We start from the raw sequence: 17,409 nt of genomic DNA on the forward strand, positions 1-17,409 counted from the left end.
ACTCCGGTAGAAAACATTTATTGCTTTTTTAATCAACTGGTGGCAGAAAGTTATACAGATTTGTAAATGACTTCTATTAAAAAATCTTAATACTTCCAGCTTCTGTATGCTCCAGAGGAAGTTGTGTAGTTCTTTCCAGTCTGACCACAGTGCTCTCTGCTGACACCTCTGTCCATGTCAGGAACTGTCCAGAATAGAAGCAAATCCCCATAGCAAACCTCTACTTCTCTGGACAGTTCCTGACATGGACAGAGTTGGCAGCAGAGAGCACTGTGGTCAGACTGGAAAGAACAACACAACTTCCTGTGGAGCATACAGCAGCCGATAGGTACTGGAAGGATTCACATTTTTTTTTTTTTTATAGAAGTAATTTACAAATCTGTTTAACTTTCTGGCACCAGTTGATTTAAATTATTTTTTTTTTAAATATTGTTTTCCACCGGAGTACCCCTTTAATGTATTTCCAGCAGGAATCTGCAGAAAGAATAGACAAATCGGGATGTTTCTGCCTAGGAAATCCTGCTTAAGTCCATTTAAGTCCCAATAAAAATCGAAGAATGTCCGTGCAGAATATTCCGGCAGAATTCCGCACGAACATTCCGCCGTGTGAACATAGCCTTAAATAGAAAAAAAAAGTTTTCCAATACATTACAAATGTCATTTACTAATCTTTCCCTTTATTTCATTTTCCTGGTGAATTTTATTCTATTTTTCCCTTATATGCATGGATGTGTTTTCACACGTGGGGAAAACTTTGGGGGTATTGGTGATATGTTGCGTTATATTCGGACCAATCGGTTTGGAAGGCTGTGGTCGTGACATCACGCCCCCTTCATTCATGTCTATGGCTGTCACGCTCCCTTCCATAGACATGAATGTTCAGAACGCTGGGTGTCTGCACAGAGATCAGACATGGGGATACTATGTCTAGCAACTGAGTTTTTTCAAAAATGTACAAGGAAGTCCAATAGTGAAAGAGCCCTATGGGTAACCTCCTGAAATGCATGACTTTTGCCCATTGATTGTGATTCGATGGCTAATTCGGAAATGGCAGAGATAAGCAAAGTATCGTCACTCACGTCTGGGTGGGTGTACTGGAGTCCCCAATACTGTACACGCTGTGGGCATACGCCTCACCGGTGTCGTAGTAATTTGCCTGAAGCACCTCAGGGGCTAGCTTTACCATAGGATCAGACCCATTGTGATATCCAGTCCAGGCCTATGGGCCATACCATTGCCCGACTGCACAATCACCTTAAAGTGTACCTGTCGTCAACAAAAACTTTTTATATAATGTAGATAATACCATTATATGTATACTTGTAATATACATTGGTTAAAAAATATGTATATTTTTGTCCCTGCAGCTATTGCTTGTGTGTCTCCATGAGGAGTCCAAATACAGGAAGTGAGGATGACCAAGCAGCCCTCTATATACTGAGGACAAGCGGGGCTCTGTGCAGTGAGGCTCTGTGACTTGCTACGGGCTCACACATGAGGATGATTGACAAGCAAGGAGTCTGCACAGAGCCCGGCTTGTCCCGCCCTCACTTCCTGTATTTGGACTCCGCACAGAGACAGACAGACAGACAATACCTGTAGAGACAGCAGTTTTTAAGCCAAAAATATAAAAAAAAATGTAACCAATGTATATTACAAATATACCTATGATGGTATTATCTACATGATATGAAAATTTTTTGTTGATGACAGGTACAGTATAAAAATTCCATCATTTCTACATGGTAAATCCCCCCCCCCCCCATCTCTTCTCCTTTATTGGCTGATCTGCCGCCTTGAGACACGATTGAGTGAAGTCAGGGGTTAATTTCTCCTTGTAATCTTTGGCGCACTCTTCTGCCCCGCAGCACACCGAGGCCTTTTTAACTAAACAGAATAAATCCAAATTCAATATTTCTCTCTCTTCATTCGGCTTTGATGTTTGTGTTTATGGATCGTGAGTGGAAACTATTGACGGGATTTCTTGTGAATATGATGACATCGCAGGATCCTCAGGTTTCTCTTTTGATACAGTTCATAATTATTGATGCTTTTGTTCAGATTGTATAAAGATTTAAATTCGGAATATACTTTCTAGAGCGCGTGTGTGTACATCAATATAATTGCTAGCATTTTGTTTTATTAACATGAAAAATAAACATGAAAAAGATGATGATAATAATAACATAATATATCTTTTTGTCAATAATAAAAATATTTATATAATACTAATATTTTATAATAAATATATAATAAATGTAATAAAAATAAATTAATATAATCATGTAAATATAGATACTTATTATTATTATTATTATTTATTATTATTTTTAATCCTCCTCTTCATTCTCTTTCTCCTCTTTCTCCCTTTCTTCTTCCTCCTCCTCCTCCTCTTTCTCCTTCTTTTTCTTTTCTTCCTTTTCTTCTTCCTCTTCCTTTTTTTCCTTTTTCCTCATCCTCCTCTTTTTTTCACCTCCTCCTCCTCCTCTTTTTCCTATTCCTCCTTCTCTTTTTCCTCTTCCACCTCCTCCTCTGCCTCCTCCTCTTCTTCCGTCTTCTCTTTTTCCTCTTTAGCCACCTCCTCCTCTTCCTCACTTTTCTGCTTTTCCTCATTTTTCTGCTCCTTCCTCTTCCTCCTCCTTTTCGTCTTCTGCCTCCTCCTCTTTCTGCTCCTCCTCCTCCTCTTTTTCTTCTTCCTCCTCCTTTTTTTCCCTCTTCCTCCTCCTCTTGAACCATTAATATGTGATGTCTTCCTTTTTTACGGTTCAGGGGGATAAGCAGGAATAGAAAAACAAGGCAAATGTTTTCCAGAAGACATGTGGTATTGCAGATCAGTTCCATTGATGTGAATGGAGCCAAGTTGTAATACCAAGTGCAGCCTCAGGCCAGGGGTGGGGCTGTTTTTGGAAAAAAAAAAAAGCCTTTTCTTTTTATCTTATCCTAGGGGTAGACAAATGGAAACAATCAGAATTAGGAGTACAGTTCCGGATGTAACTAATGGATAAAACCTATGCGTATTGGAACATTATAAGTAAAGCAAAGTATATGCAGAGTTTGTAACATTCTGTGTACATGCTGAAAACAGAAGTGAATATAACAGTGTCCTAAAGTACAAAAATAGCCACAAATAAAACTTCATTAGGACTTCTGGGAAGTGAAGCTCGTGACTTCACCTATATTTAAGGCTCAGTACATCAAACACTGTTCACACTGACAAAACCCATTCCCCAGACAGTATAATCTGCCATACTGTGCTGTGCTGTGGCCTGGAGATGGCCGACATGTCACCCTCACTGTCAGCTTTATCAGGTTCCTGTCCTGGAGATGAAGCTACAGACTGAATAAAATATGGTGATGACTTTGAGCTGATATGTCAGCAATGACACTTATCTGTCAGGTCCTGCTCTGTGGAGAACCCAGAGTCATATTACATCCACTTCAATGAGTATAGAAAACGGCAGATTAGCAAGAGTCTTGGAAAATCACTGAAAAACAAATGGAATGGTGCAGTAATTCTGTATTTCACAAATCATTTTTATAATACTGCTCCCTATGTACAAGAATATAACTACTATAATACTGCTCCCTGTGTACAAGAATATAACTACTATAATACTGCTCCTATATACAAGAATATAACTACTATAATACTGCTCCTATATACAAGAATATAACTACTATAATACTGCTCCCTATGTACAAGAATATAACTACTTTAATACTGCTCCCTATGTACAAGAATATAACTACTATAATACTGCTCCTATATACAAGAGTATAACTACTATATTACTGCTCCTATATACAAGAATATAACTACTATAATACTGCTCCTATATACAAGAATATAACTACTTTAATACTGCTCCTATATACAAAAATATAACTACTATAATACTGCTCCTATATACAAGAATATAACTACTATAATACTGCTTCCTATATACAAGAATATAACTGCTATAATACTGCTCCTATATACAAGAATATAACTACTATAATACTGCTCCTATATACAAGAATATAACTACTATAATACTGCCCCTATGTACTAGAATATAACTACTATAATACTGCTCCTATGTACAAGAATATAACTACTATAATACTGCTCCTATGTACAAGAATATAACTACTATAATACTGCTTCTATTTACAAGAATATAACTACTATAATACTGCTCCTATATACAAGAATATAACTACTATAATACTGCCCTATATACAAGAATATAACTACTATAATACTGCTCTTATATGCAAGAATATAACTACTATAATACTGCTCCTATATGCAAGAATATACCTACTATAATACTGCCCCTATATACAATAATATAACTACTATAATACTGTTCCTATATACAAGAATATAACTACTATAATACTGCACCTATATACACGAATATAGCTACTATAATACTGCCCCTATGTACTAGAGTATAACTACTATAATACTACTCCTATATACAAGAATATAACTACTATAATACTGCCTCCTATATACAAAAATATAACTACTATAATACTGCCTCCTATATACTAGAATATAACTTCTATAATACTGCCTCCTATATACAAGAATATAACTACTATAATACAGCTCCTATATACCAGAATATAACTACTATAATACTGCTCCTATATACAAGAATATAACTACTATAATACTGCCTCCTATATACAAGAATATAACTGCTATAATACTGCTCCTATATACAGGAATATAACTGCTATAATACTGCTCCTATATACAAGAATATAACTACTATAATACTGCCTCCTATATACAAGAATATAACTATTATAATACTGCTCCTATATACCAGAATATAACTACTATAATACTGCTCCTATATACAAAAATATAACTACTATAATACTGCCCTCTATATACAAGAATATAACTACTATAATACTGCCCTCTATATACAAGAATATAACTACTATAATACTGCCCTCTATATACAAGAATATAACTACTATAATACTGCTCCTATATACAAGAATATAACTACTATAATACTGCCTCCTATATACAACAATGTAACTATTATAATACTGCCTCCTATATACAAGAATATAACTATTATAATACTGCCTCCTATATACAAGAATATAACTACTATAATACTGCCTTCTATATACAAGAATATAACTACTATAATACTGCCTCCTATATACAAGAATATAACTACTATAATACTGCCTCCTATATAAAAGAATATAACTACTATAATACTGCTCCTATATACAAGAATATAACTACTATAATACTGCTCCTATATACAAGAATATAACTACTATAATACAGCTCCTATATACAAGAATATAACTACTATAATACTGCCCCTATATACAAGAATATAACTACTATAATACTGCCCCTGTATACAAGAATATAACTACTATAATACTGCCCCTGTATACAGGAATATAACTACTATAATACTGCTCCTATATACAGGAATATAACTACTATAATACTGCCTCCTATATACAAGAATATAACTACTATAATACTGCCCCTCTCTGCAGTTGTATGTGTTGGTGATATGTGAAGTGCTGGTGATTGTTCTCCTGGGTGGCACTTGATCTTAGTGGTTACATGATTGTTGTTCAGGATTGTTGTGAATGTGGCTCTTCTATCCCATTAATCCTCTTATGGTTCCCGTTCTCCATTAGCTTGGTTCTGCCATTGTCCTCCGCTCCATGTGTCAGGTTTCTCGCCATTAACAGGAATCTAAAGATAGAGCAGAATTCTCCCCCCGATTGTTTATGGTCACATGGAATCTAACCCGATAAAAGCAGATTAATAAAGTGCACGTGTGCTGCCGCGATAAGTGCGTTCTCACCACCGCGTGCACAGATGGTAGAACATTGCGTGTAAATCAATGACTTCTCACCTGCAGCGGCGCCTGCTATAATATTTTTTACTTCTCTTTTTCTCCATACAGGATATTTTACCATTTTATTTTGCTTTTTTTGTAGGATTTATGAGCGAGCGATTGATCCTCCGGAGAGCGGCCTCTCCCCCGGAAGCACCTTATGGCTTGGACAGCGGAATAGAAAACATGGCTTCTTTAAGGTAAGACCCTCGTCTATGGATTTACACCAAAATATGGTAAAAATTTCTCCCCGTACAGATAAGTAATTCATCTAGATGTCGGATCCCGAGGCTTATGAGCTTATAGCTGTAGGATATAACGCTGTATAGTGGGACCTATAGATGACTCCTAATACATGAATAAATCCCAGCCACAGTAAAGACTGACGCAAACACTGAGCAGTACTAGCACTGAGGAGTGGGCTGCACTGATGATTCGGCTACATTACCCCTCTTCTTTTTCCTTTTCCTCCTCCTCTTCTTCCTCTTCATTCTCTTCTTTTTCCTCTTCCTCCTCTTTCTCCTCCTCCTCCTCTTCTTCCTCTTCCTCCTCTTCTTCTTCCTCCTCTTCCTCTTCCTCCTCTTCTTCTTCCTCTTCCTCCTCTCCTTCTTCCTGTTTTTCCTCTTCTTACTCTTCCTCCTCTTCTTCTTCTTCTTCATCATCCTCTTCCTCCTCTTCTTCATCCTCTTTCTCCTCTTCATCCTCTTCCTCCTCCTCTTCTTCCTCTTCCTCCTCCTCTTCCTCCTCCTCCTCCTCTTCTTCTTCCTCTTCCTCTTCCTCCTCTTCTTCCTCTTCCTCCTCTCCTTCTTCCCCTTCCTCCACTTCTTCTTCCTCTTCTTTCTCTTCCTCCTCTTCTTTCTCTTCCTCCTCCTTCTTCCTCTTCCTCCTCCTCCTCTTCTTCTTTTTCTTCTTCCTCTTCTTCATCCTCTTCCTCCTCCTCTTCTTCTTCCTCCTCTTCTTCTTCCTCCTCTTCTTCTTCCTCCTCTTCTTCTTCCTCCTCTTCTTCTTCCTCCTCTTCTTCTTCCTCCTCTTCTTCCTCATCTCCTTCCTCTTCTTCCTCATCTCCTTCCTCTTCTTCCTCATCTCCTTCCTCTTCCTCCTCATCTTCTTCTTCCTCTTCCTCCTCATCTTCTTCTTCCTCTTCCTCCTCATCTTCTTCTTCCTCTTCCTCCTCATCTTCTTCTTCCTCTTCCTCTTCTAATTCCTCCTCCTTCTCTTCCTCCTCTTCTTCCTGTTCCTCTTCCTCCTTCTTACTCTTCCTCCTCCTCCTCCTCTTCTTACTCTTGCTCCTCCTCCTCTTCTTCTTACTCTTGCTCCTCTCCTTCTTCCTCCTCCTCTTCTTCTTCCTCCTCTTCCTCCTTTTCTTTTTACTATTCCTTCTCTTCTTCCACTTCTTCTGGCTCTTCCTCCTCTTTTTCTTCCTCCTCTTCTTCTTTCTCTTCCAACTTCACCTTTTTCTCCTGGAAACCGTTGGAGTGGTGTAAAGGATGCTTTTGGCAGCTAGGAGTTGTAGTTGTGAACCAAGTGGAGCCGAAGTTTGGAGAACACTTGACTGGAGGGATTTTAGACTGTTGCCTCCCATTAACACCACCCAACCCCATCTTAACCCCCCCCCCCTTCCCTACCCCCATATCTAGTTACCTACCATAAAGACGTAACACAAGGTAAAGGGAGAATTTGGTCTATTAATTATATTAGCAAACATTAAACTATGAAATTTGTGTATAAGAAACCATACATAACCCTATTAATAATATCAGCATTAGAAACATTGTATATCATTAAACAGTTTTGACACAGAGGGTCCCTGGAGGGCTCACCATACATATATGTATTCCATCCATTATCCCCATTCACTATTCCTCTTGACCTCGGCCACTTACTGTACATCTGACTCAAGGGAACCCATGTACCTCTGCATGGACCAAACCAAACTCTTGAGCCCAGAATCATCTCTAGGAGAGCCAACTCCAGCTGTTAAAAAAACGTTCCTCCACATTTGTCTCAATGCTTTGACTACCTTGAAAATAACACCTCCAAGGACCCTTTTACCCTCCTTTAAAGTCAAAAACACAGATCAATCCAGTAAAATAAGTGCCATTGTGTCTTAGAAACCCCCCAGACTCCCCTTCATGTGTACAATAACGCACCACAATACAACCATTTCAACAAATGACGCACTTCTTTGTTAAATTTGACCCCCGCCTTGATAATGCGCTTAACAGGACGCGTGTCTCTCCAATCGTCTTGCCACGTCCGACCAGACTACCCCAACTTTGAAAAGGCTGACTGTAGCCGCAGGAAAACCAAAGACTATTTCGATAAACCAAAGGCGAAGCAGGAGAATTAACTAAGACTAAGCTGCTCTGGCAACCAAGAGTGCTGCACTCCATGTCTGTGACCCGGAAGGGATTCAGCAGCTATCCCTCTCCCCAGCACTAATAGTAACTGCAGCCAGGACTCACCTCAGTCCACAGCTGACCAAGCAGGGTCTGCACGTTGTCCATAAGGTTAAGGACCAGCAACATTGCACACCTTCTTCTTAGCTTTCTCCTGCTCACCCTATTTAACCCCTCACTCTTACTTAACCCCTTCCTGCCCAATTTATTCCTTACAAAACTCCCTCTATCCCAAAGTTCCCCTTAAATCCTTTCTTAATGAAGCCAGGTCCCAAAAATCTACTAAGGAGAATGAACTACCACCCCCTTCCAACTAAGGGGTTCCTCTAAACTTCTGTCAAGCTGCTACTTCACTTGGGTTCCCCTATACTCCATGAGCTCCCAGTTGTAGTAGACTTTAGTTAAATGGTCTTTCTCATTAAAAAATTTTTTGCTATTGCACTCTTTTTGGTAAATAAAACACCTTTGCAGTGTACTTTGTTTAAAAGAAATTAAGTTTTCTGTGTTTTATTTGTGTTTAAAAAAGCTACCACTAGGTCTCCCTACTTGTTCAGAGCACATTTCCCCCCATCTCTTGCACAGTCTTTGGACTCCTGCTTTCCTGGCTGCTGGGGGGGGGGGGAGATAATCGGGAAATAGGGGAAATGTACAGCCTTATCCAATCACAGCTCATCTCACACTGAACTGCTCTGAGCTGTGTGTAGCAGAGTGAGGGAGGTAGTTCTCCCCTGTATGGCTTCAGATGATGTCACGCCTGCTGGGGAACGCCCCTTCCCAGTCTGTGAATCTAACTGAGACTGAGCAGAAAATACAGAGCAATATCAAGGTAGAAAACAAAAAAAAAAATAAAGGATGGGGGTGGTTTATCATGATGGGGGCGGTTTATCATGATGGGGGCAGTGAACTGGGAGGATTATAAAATGTAACCAGATCATGACAGGTACTCTAGGCATATTCCGGCCATAGACCTCTTATCCCCGCAATCTCCATGCAGCATCCGCATTCTCAGCCGGCTGCCACTCCAGTCTTGGAAACCTCTGTGTTTCCGGGACTGGAGACATGATGTCACTCCACGCCCCCTCCATTCATGTCTATGGGAGGGGGCGTGACAGCAGTCACGCCCCCTCCCATAGACATGAATGGAGGGGGGTCTCAGCGGCGGGCCCTCTGTGATCAAAAGTCTTATCCTCTATCCTTTTCCCTATCCTATGGCCGGAATACCCCTTTCCCAAACCCCACCAGTTTTGGCAGGATTAGGTTTTTACCCTATCTCTTAGTTTCTACAGAGATAAGCGGTGCTAGAGGTACTTGGCAGCCCCTTATCTCTATTCACAAAATTATCACGTCTGTGGAGCCTGTTGATAGGGGTGTTGACCAAGCAGTGCCCAGTCACCATAAGGTATAATTTTCCTCTAGTATATCGGGTTGTCTCGTCCTCGCACATTGCGTCGGGTTAACAAGGAACGAGGAGACTTCAAAGTCCATTATTCTCCATGAAAAATCATTTTCAAAAATAAGACTCTCGATAAGCCCCCCCCTCCCCCTTCCCGAAGCGCCGAGGCGACATCTGAAGAGTCCTCCACATCAAAACATTATTCATTTTTAAGAAAATTGCCCATGTGACTGCAATATTCTCGAGCGAAAATTGTCTCAAATTTCCATAATCAAGATGGTCGACTACTCACTCAATTTCCCCCATAATGTATTCAGTACGTAAACGATTACACGGCTGCCAGATAGAGACGTGAAATGGACACAACCGGCATAGCAGAGCCGAGGAGGTGGGAAGGGCGCCACTTATTGTTAAATAATTTGTTTTTTTTTTCGCAGCCCCTCCGCTCGATGCATCAGCCCCCTGCCGCTCTTAGTCTCCTTCCGCCATGTCTGCTAAAGCAAATGAGTTATCGGGACAGAACAGAATGGATTCTATATTTTATAGAGTGCATCTGGTATTTTATCTCGTCTGTTTTCGCAGTCCGCAGATGGCGAACATATGTCAATCGTCCCAAAGTATCAGACAAATTGCCTTGTTTCCCAAACCCCCCCAACACTTAAGTCTTTACTATGTGTCTCCTGCACTTGGGGATGGAGACCAAGCTCTATAAAGGAAGGATTGGGAGCAGCTGGAGACTCCCGGATACTGTGCCAAGTGATGGAAAAATAGAATTTAATAGAGAGAAAACACTGAATGTGAAAAACAATGACTTCTCCATCTGGTCCACCCAGTGTAGGCGGCCTGTGGGTGTAAGGGAAGTCTGTAGGGTGTACAGGGTGCAGGGAGCCAGGTGGAGTTGATATATTCTTAGGGACCTTAAAGGGAACCTGTCCTGTTCAAAATGCAGTGCAATCTGCAGGTATCATGTTCTAGAGTAGGAGGAGCTGAGCAGATGATGTATACAATACAGTACAATCTGCAGGTATCATGTTATAGAGCAGGAGGAGCTGAGCAGATGATATAAACAATACAGTACAATCTGCAGGTAACATGTTATAGAGCAGGAGGAGCTGAGCAGATGATATATACAATGCAGTATAATCTGCAGGTATCATGTTATAGAGCAGGAGGAGCTGAGCAGATGATATATACAATACAGTACAATCTGCAGGTATCTTGTTATAGAGCAGGAGGAGCTGAGCAGATTATATATACAATACAATCTGCAGGTATCATGTTATAGAGCAGGAGGAGCTGAGCAGATGATATATACAATACAGTACAAACTGCAGGTATTGGGTTATAAAGCAGGAGGAGCTGAGCAGATTATATATACAATACAGTACAATCTGCAGGTATCATGTTATAGAGCAGGAGGAGCTGAGCAGATTATATATACAATACAGTACAAACTGCAGGTATTGGGTTATAGAGCAGGAGGAGCTGAGCAGATGATATATACAATACAGTACAATCTGCAGGTATTAGGTTATAGAGCAGGAGGAGCTGAGCAGATATATACAATACAATACAATCTGCAGGTATTATGTTAAACAGCAGGGGGAGCTGAGCAGATGACATACAGTGGGGCAAAAAAGTATTTAGTCAGCCACCAATTGTACAAGTTCTCCTACTTAAAAAGATGAGAGGCTGTAATTTCCATCATAGGTTATAACCTCAACTATGAGAGACAGAATGAGAAAAAATAAGACAATGTAATTTTATGGAATTTTTAAAATAATTTATTTGCAAATTAAGGTGGAAAATAAGTATTTGGTCAATAACAAAAGTTCATCTCAATACTTTGTTATATCCCCTTTGTTGGCAATGACAGAGGTCACATGTTTTCTGTCTTCACAAGGTTCTCACACACTGTTGCTGGTATTTTGACCCATTCCTCCATGCATATCTCCTCTAGAGCAGTGATGTTTTGGGGCTGTCACTGGGCAACATAGACTTTCAACTCCCTCCAAAGGTCTATGGGGTTGAGATCAGGAGACTGGCTAGACCACTCCAAAGCCACTACGAGTTGGGTTTTTACCAAAAAGTTCTACTTTGGTTTCATCTGACCACATGACACGCTCCCAATCCTCTTCTGGATCATCCAAATGCTCTCCAGCAAACTTGAGACAGGCCCGGACATGTACTGGCTTAAGCAGGGGGACATGTCTGGTGCTGCATGATTTGAGTCCCTGGTGGCGTAGTGTAGCCTGATGGTAGCCTTTGTTACTTTGGTCCCAGCTCTCTGCAGATCATTCACTAGGTAACTCCCCTTGGGGTTCTGGGATTTTTGCTCACCGTTCTTGTGATCATTTTGACACCACAAGGTGAGATCTTGTGTGGAGCCCCAGATGGAGGGAGATTATCAGTGGTCTTGTATGTCTTCTATTATCTAAAAATTGCTCCCACAGTTGATTTCTTCACACCAAGCTGCTTGCCTAGTGCAGATTCAGTCTTCCCAGCCTGGTGCAGGTCTACAATTGTGTTTCTGGTGTCCTTCGACAGCTCTTTTGTCTTGGCCATAGTGGAGTTTGACTGTTTGAGGTTGTGGACAGGTGTCTTTTATACTGATGACAAGTTCAAACAGGTGACATTAATACAAGTAACGAGTGGAGGACAGAGGAGACTTTTAAAGAAGTTGTTACAGGTCTGTGAGAGCCAGAAATCTTCTTGTTTGTAGGTGACCAAATACTTATTTCCCACCATAATTTGCAAATAATTTCTTAATAAATCAGACAATGGGATTTCATGGATTTTTTTTCTCATTCTGTCTCTCATAGTTGTCTCTCATATCTATCTCCTATCTATCTATCTATCTCATATCTATCTATCTCCTATCTATCTATCTCATATCTATCTATCTCATATCTATCTATCTCATATCTATCTATCTATCCATCTATCCGAATAAGTGACTCTTGCTGTTCCCCTTGCCCATCTGGCCCTCTTCCAGTATATAAATTATTCCCCCCCCCCCCCCCCCCTCCGTTGCGGTGTTTACGTCCCCAGCAGGCCCTCCATGTGCATTTTAAGACAATTTGTTTTAGTGTTTCGGCACCAGGCAGGAGGCGTCTATTTTCCATAGAATAATCAGGAGTCAGACAGAACGTGGGCTCAGTTGCAGCTATGGAACAAATTCCTTTGTATTACAGACATAAATTTCTTATCACCTAAAAGACGGGGAAATTTATTGCTCCCCGATGAACGCTATTTCTCCGCATTACGGTATTAAGGGCCTGTTTTGTATGTTTCAGTTTTTTTTGTTGTTGCTTATTTTCAGTTTATTTCATCTGGCTATCATAAAAGGAGGTGGAATCTGTGCTTGGGAAGTCTGGGCTTTTCAGTAGGAGATGAAATATTTTGCGCGGCTTTGTTCTAAGGCAGCTTTATGCCAAACAGCTGAGCTAAGCCCCCACATAATGTCTGGGAATAGACGCAATCACTATGGCCCACCGTATCCAGCCTCTTCTCCACTAACCACAAATCTATGTCCAGATCTGTCCGCTCCCAGCAGCAGAAGGGGTCCAACCACAAAGGAGAGCCGGATTATACGGGGGAGGAGGGTCTTATATTCTGGTTACAATGATATAATAATAATATAATAAATAATACGCCAGTCATATAACTTTTATTGTTAGGAACTGATCAGTGATGTAGGGGACTTCCTCTTTCTTATCAGACCAACAGGAGAAATTATACAGCAGCCTTAAAGGGGTACTCCGCCTCTAGACATATTATTCCTATCCAAAGGATTGGGGAGAAAATGTCAGATTGCGGGTGTCCCGCCACTGTTGACCCCCGTGATCTCCCTCCTGGCGTTCCTTTACAGCATCAGGTGCAGCTCCAGAGGCTCGTCACGTTGCGGCTGAGCCCTGCTCGTGATGTCACGGTCACGCCCCCTCAATGCAAGTCTATGGGAGGGGGCATGACGGCTATCTTGCCCCCTCCCACATATTTGCATTGAGTTGGTGTGGCCGTGACATCTTGAGCGGGGCGTGACGTCTGCGTTTTCCCCTTTAAGGAGTGGCTGTCAATAGTTTTGTAGATTTGCTTCTATTCTACCATTAGGGATACGTCCCTTTACAATATCCTGACTATAGAATGATACATGAGTGATGATAAAGCAGTCCTGCAGATCACACAGTAGAGGACAGCTGATGGATGACAGCCAGTGCATGATGGTCCCCTTGCTCCAGGCCTCTTGGTCCCCCTTCCTCCAAACTTCTCTATCCCTCTTTCTCCAGGCCACTTGGTCCCCTTTTCGGAAGATTCCTCGGCCCCCCTTCTTCCAGAGTCCTCAGTCCCCCTTCCCCCAGACTTCTCGGTCCCCCTTCCTACAGACTCCTTTGTCCCCCTTCCTCCAGACTGCTCGGTCCCCCTTCCTCCAGACTGCTCGGTCCCCCTTCCTCCACACACCTTGGTCCCCCTTCCTCCACACACCTTGGTCCTCCAGACTCCTCAGTCTCTCTTTCTGCAGATTCCCCGGTCCAACTTCCACCAGACTCCTCTGTCCCCCTTCCTCCAGGCCCCTCGGTCCCCCCCTTCCTCCAGGCCCCTCGGTCCCCCCCTTCCTCCAGGCCCCTCGGTCCCCCCCTTCCTCCAGGCCCCTCGGTCCCCCCCCCCTTCCTCCAGACTCCTCGATCCCCCCCTTCCTCCAGGCCTCTCAGTCCCACCTTCCTCCAGGCCCATCAGTCCCCCCTTCCTCTAGACTCCTCGGTCCCCCCTTCTTCCAGGCCCCTCGGTCCCCCCTTCCTCCAGGCTCCTCAGTCCCCCCTTCCTCCAGGCCCCTCGGTCCCCCCTTCCTCCAGGCCCCTCGGTCCCCCCTTTCACCAGACTCCTCGGTCCCCCCTTTCACCAGACCCCTCGGTCCCCCCTTACTCCGGACTCCTCGGTCCCCCCTTCCTCCGGGCTCCTCGGTCCCCCCTTCCTCCGGACTCCTCGGTCACCCCTTCCTCCGGGCTCCTCGGTCACCCCTTCCTCCGGACTCCTCGGTCCCCCCTTCTTCCAGGCCCCTCGGTCCCCCCTTCTTCCAGGCTCCTCAGTCCCCCCTTCCTCCAGGCCCCTCGGTCCCCCCTTCCTCCAGGCCCCTCGGTCCCCCCTTCCTCCAGGCCCCTCGGTCCCCCCTTTCACCAGACTCCTCGGTCCCCCCTTTCACCAGACCCCTCGGTCCCCCCTTACTCCGGACTCCTCGGTCCCCCCTTCCTCCGGGCTCCTCGGTCCCCCCTTCCTCCGGACTCCTCGGTCACCCCTTCCTCCGGGCTCCTCGGTCACCCCTTCCTCCGGGCTCCTCGGTCACCCCTTCCTCCGGGCTCCTCGGTCACCCCTTCCTCCGGGCTCCTCGGTCCCCCCTTCCTCCGGGCTCCTCGGTCCCCCCTTCCTCCGGACTCCTCGGTCACCCCTTCCTCCGGGCTCCTCGGTCACCCCTTCCTCCGGACTCCTCGGTCCCCCCTTCCTCCGGGCTCCTCGGTCCCCCCTTCCTCCGGGCTCCTCGGTCCCCCCTTCCTCCGGGCTCCTCGGTCCCCCCTTCCTCCGGGCTCCTCGGTCCCCCCTTCCTCCGGGCTCCTCAGTCCCCTTTTTCATGAACACTTTATCTCCCCCTTGATCAAGGATTTCCCGTTGATACAGGACTTTCTCCCCTGACATTTGCTGTTGGGTAAGGTCAGGAGGCCCCCATATATATGAGGTGGTCGGCTTGTCCTGCTGAGATCTTTGGGTTAAGGCGACATTATTATAATGTGTATGACCAGATGAATAGAGAAGAAGGTGTCTCGGAGGTAACAGCTCTTCCCCTCTCCATTTATTCGGTGACATAAAGGATGGCCCTTCTGTTCTCTTTGCTGTGAGTGAACATAAAACGATCTCACCCCTGTTTTATCTATCTATAGCCCTGCTGTATTTTTACCTGTGTGGTGAGGATGTGCTGAAGGCGGAAGGCATTAACCCCTTGTGTTTGTGATGCCAGGGCATGGTTTAACCTCTTCAGCACCTGAAGGAATAATGCTGGATCCTGGGCTAAGTATGGGGCAAATAATGACTCCGACGCCAATGGCAGCTTTACTAAGTCAGACAGATGTAACAGTCTATACAGCTTGGCTAGGCCCACGGAGGTGACCAGTGACTTCAGAGACCACAGGGCTTGCTGGGACTTATAGTGGACAATATGGATGCAGGCCACGCTGACTTGAGACAGGATGACTTTGACTGACTTGACTGACAGACTATGACTGACTTCACCCCTTCTGTAGCTTACCAGGCTTTGACTTGACCTGTGGGGCAATGGACTTGAGAATCCATGGCTGCTGGACTGACTCTAGGCCTCTGGACTCCAGACTCCTAGGACTTGACTGCACTGGACCTCAGCAAAGACTAAGAGCACACCCAGGGCTTATATGGGGGAGACTAGGAGGGGTCCCATAGGTCACCCTTAGGTCACATGGTCACTGATACCTTACTGGGGGGGCAACTCCTGCACTGGGCCACCACACCTATTTCCCGTTATAGCTGGTGTCATCCTCGATCTCTGGTAATAATAGCAGCTTCTATTCATAGGCGTTGCCGGCAATGTTATAAATCTCTTTGATGGCATGGTGGAGCTTTGATGGTTATATCCTTAAAGTGACAAATTAGTTCTATAGCAAAAGATTCTCCTGCTGTGATGAATACTTACAGGCTAATCCCAACAATTACATCAATCACAGTGTTCACATAGACGAAACGTGACAAGAGACCTGTACACGGGAGAGAACATGGAGGAACCTGGAGGATCAGTGGTTATGCTGGAGGACAGATACAGTATATACTCAGATTATATTCTCTTCTGAAGAGCTGTAAATGCTTTAGGAAAGGTGGACGGGGTATTCCGGTGGAAAACTTCTTTTAGTTAAACAGATTTGTTAATTACTTCTATTAATATTTTTTAATCCTTACAGTACTTATCAGCTGCTGTATACTATAGAGGAAATTCTTTTCTTCTTGGATTTTTCTCTGTCACAACCACAGTGCTCACTGCTGACACCTCTGTCCGTGTCAGGAACTGTCCAGAGAAAGAGAGGTTTGCAATGGGGATTTGCTCCTACTCTGAACAGAGGTGTCAGCAGAGAGACCTGTGGTCAGACAGAAAATAAATTCAAAAAGAAAATAATTTCCTCTGTAGTATACAGCCGCTAATAAGTACTGGAAGGATTAAGATTTTTTTTTTAATAGAAGTAATTTACAAATCTGTTTAAAGCGGTTCTCCGGTGCTTACACATCTTTTCCCCTATCTAAAGGATAGGGAATAAGATGCCTGATTGCGGGAGTCCCGCAACTGGGGACGCCCGGGATCATGCACGCGGCACCCCGTTTGTAATCAGTCCCCGGAGTTTGTTCACTCCGGGACTGATTACAGGCGACCACCGGGCCTCCGCCCCCATGTGACGTCACGCCTCCGCCCCCATGTGACGTCACGCCTCCGCCCCCGTGTGACGTCATGCCCCCGCCCCTCAATGCAAGCTTACGGGAGGGGGCATGATAGCTATGGAGCGTGACATCACACGGGGGCGGAGGCATGACGTCACACGCCGCAGGCAGGTGGTCACCTGTAATCAGTCCCAGAGCGAACACGCTCTGGGGACTGATTACAAACGGGGTGCCGCGTGCATGATCCCGGGGGTCCCCAGCTGCAGGACTCCCGTGATCAGGCATCTTA

The 17,409-nt window shown here is 44.0% G+C and overlaps 1 protein-coding gene across 3 annotated transcripts in view; it reads left to right on the forward strand.

Moving 5' to 3' along the window:
* The window catches only part of NELL1 (neural EGFL like 1), a gene marked incomplete in the record, with an annotated part of 690,696 nt that overhangs the window by 232,120 nt on the left and 441,167 nt on the right, over positions 1-17,409 (forward strand). For all 3 annotated transcript variants that reach the window (XM_056527924.1, XM_056527922.1, XM_056527925.1), the window contains 1 exon segment: positions 5,992-6,088. In XM_056527924.1, the coding sequence (XP_056383899.1) occupies positions 5,992-6,088 (97 nt within the window).

The sequence above is a fragment of the Hyla sarda genome, chromosome 6 (assembly GCF_029499605.1).
Source record: "Hyla sarda isolate aHylSar1 chromosome 6, aHylSar1.hap1, whole genome shotgun sequence".
Lineage (NCBI taxonomy): Eukaryota > Metazoa > Chordata > Amphibia > Anura > Hylidae > Hyla > Hyla sarda.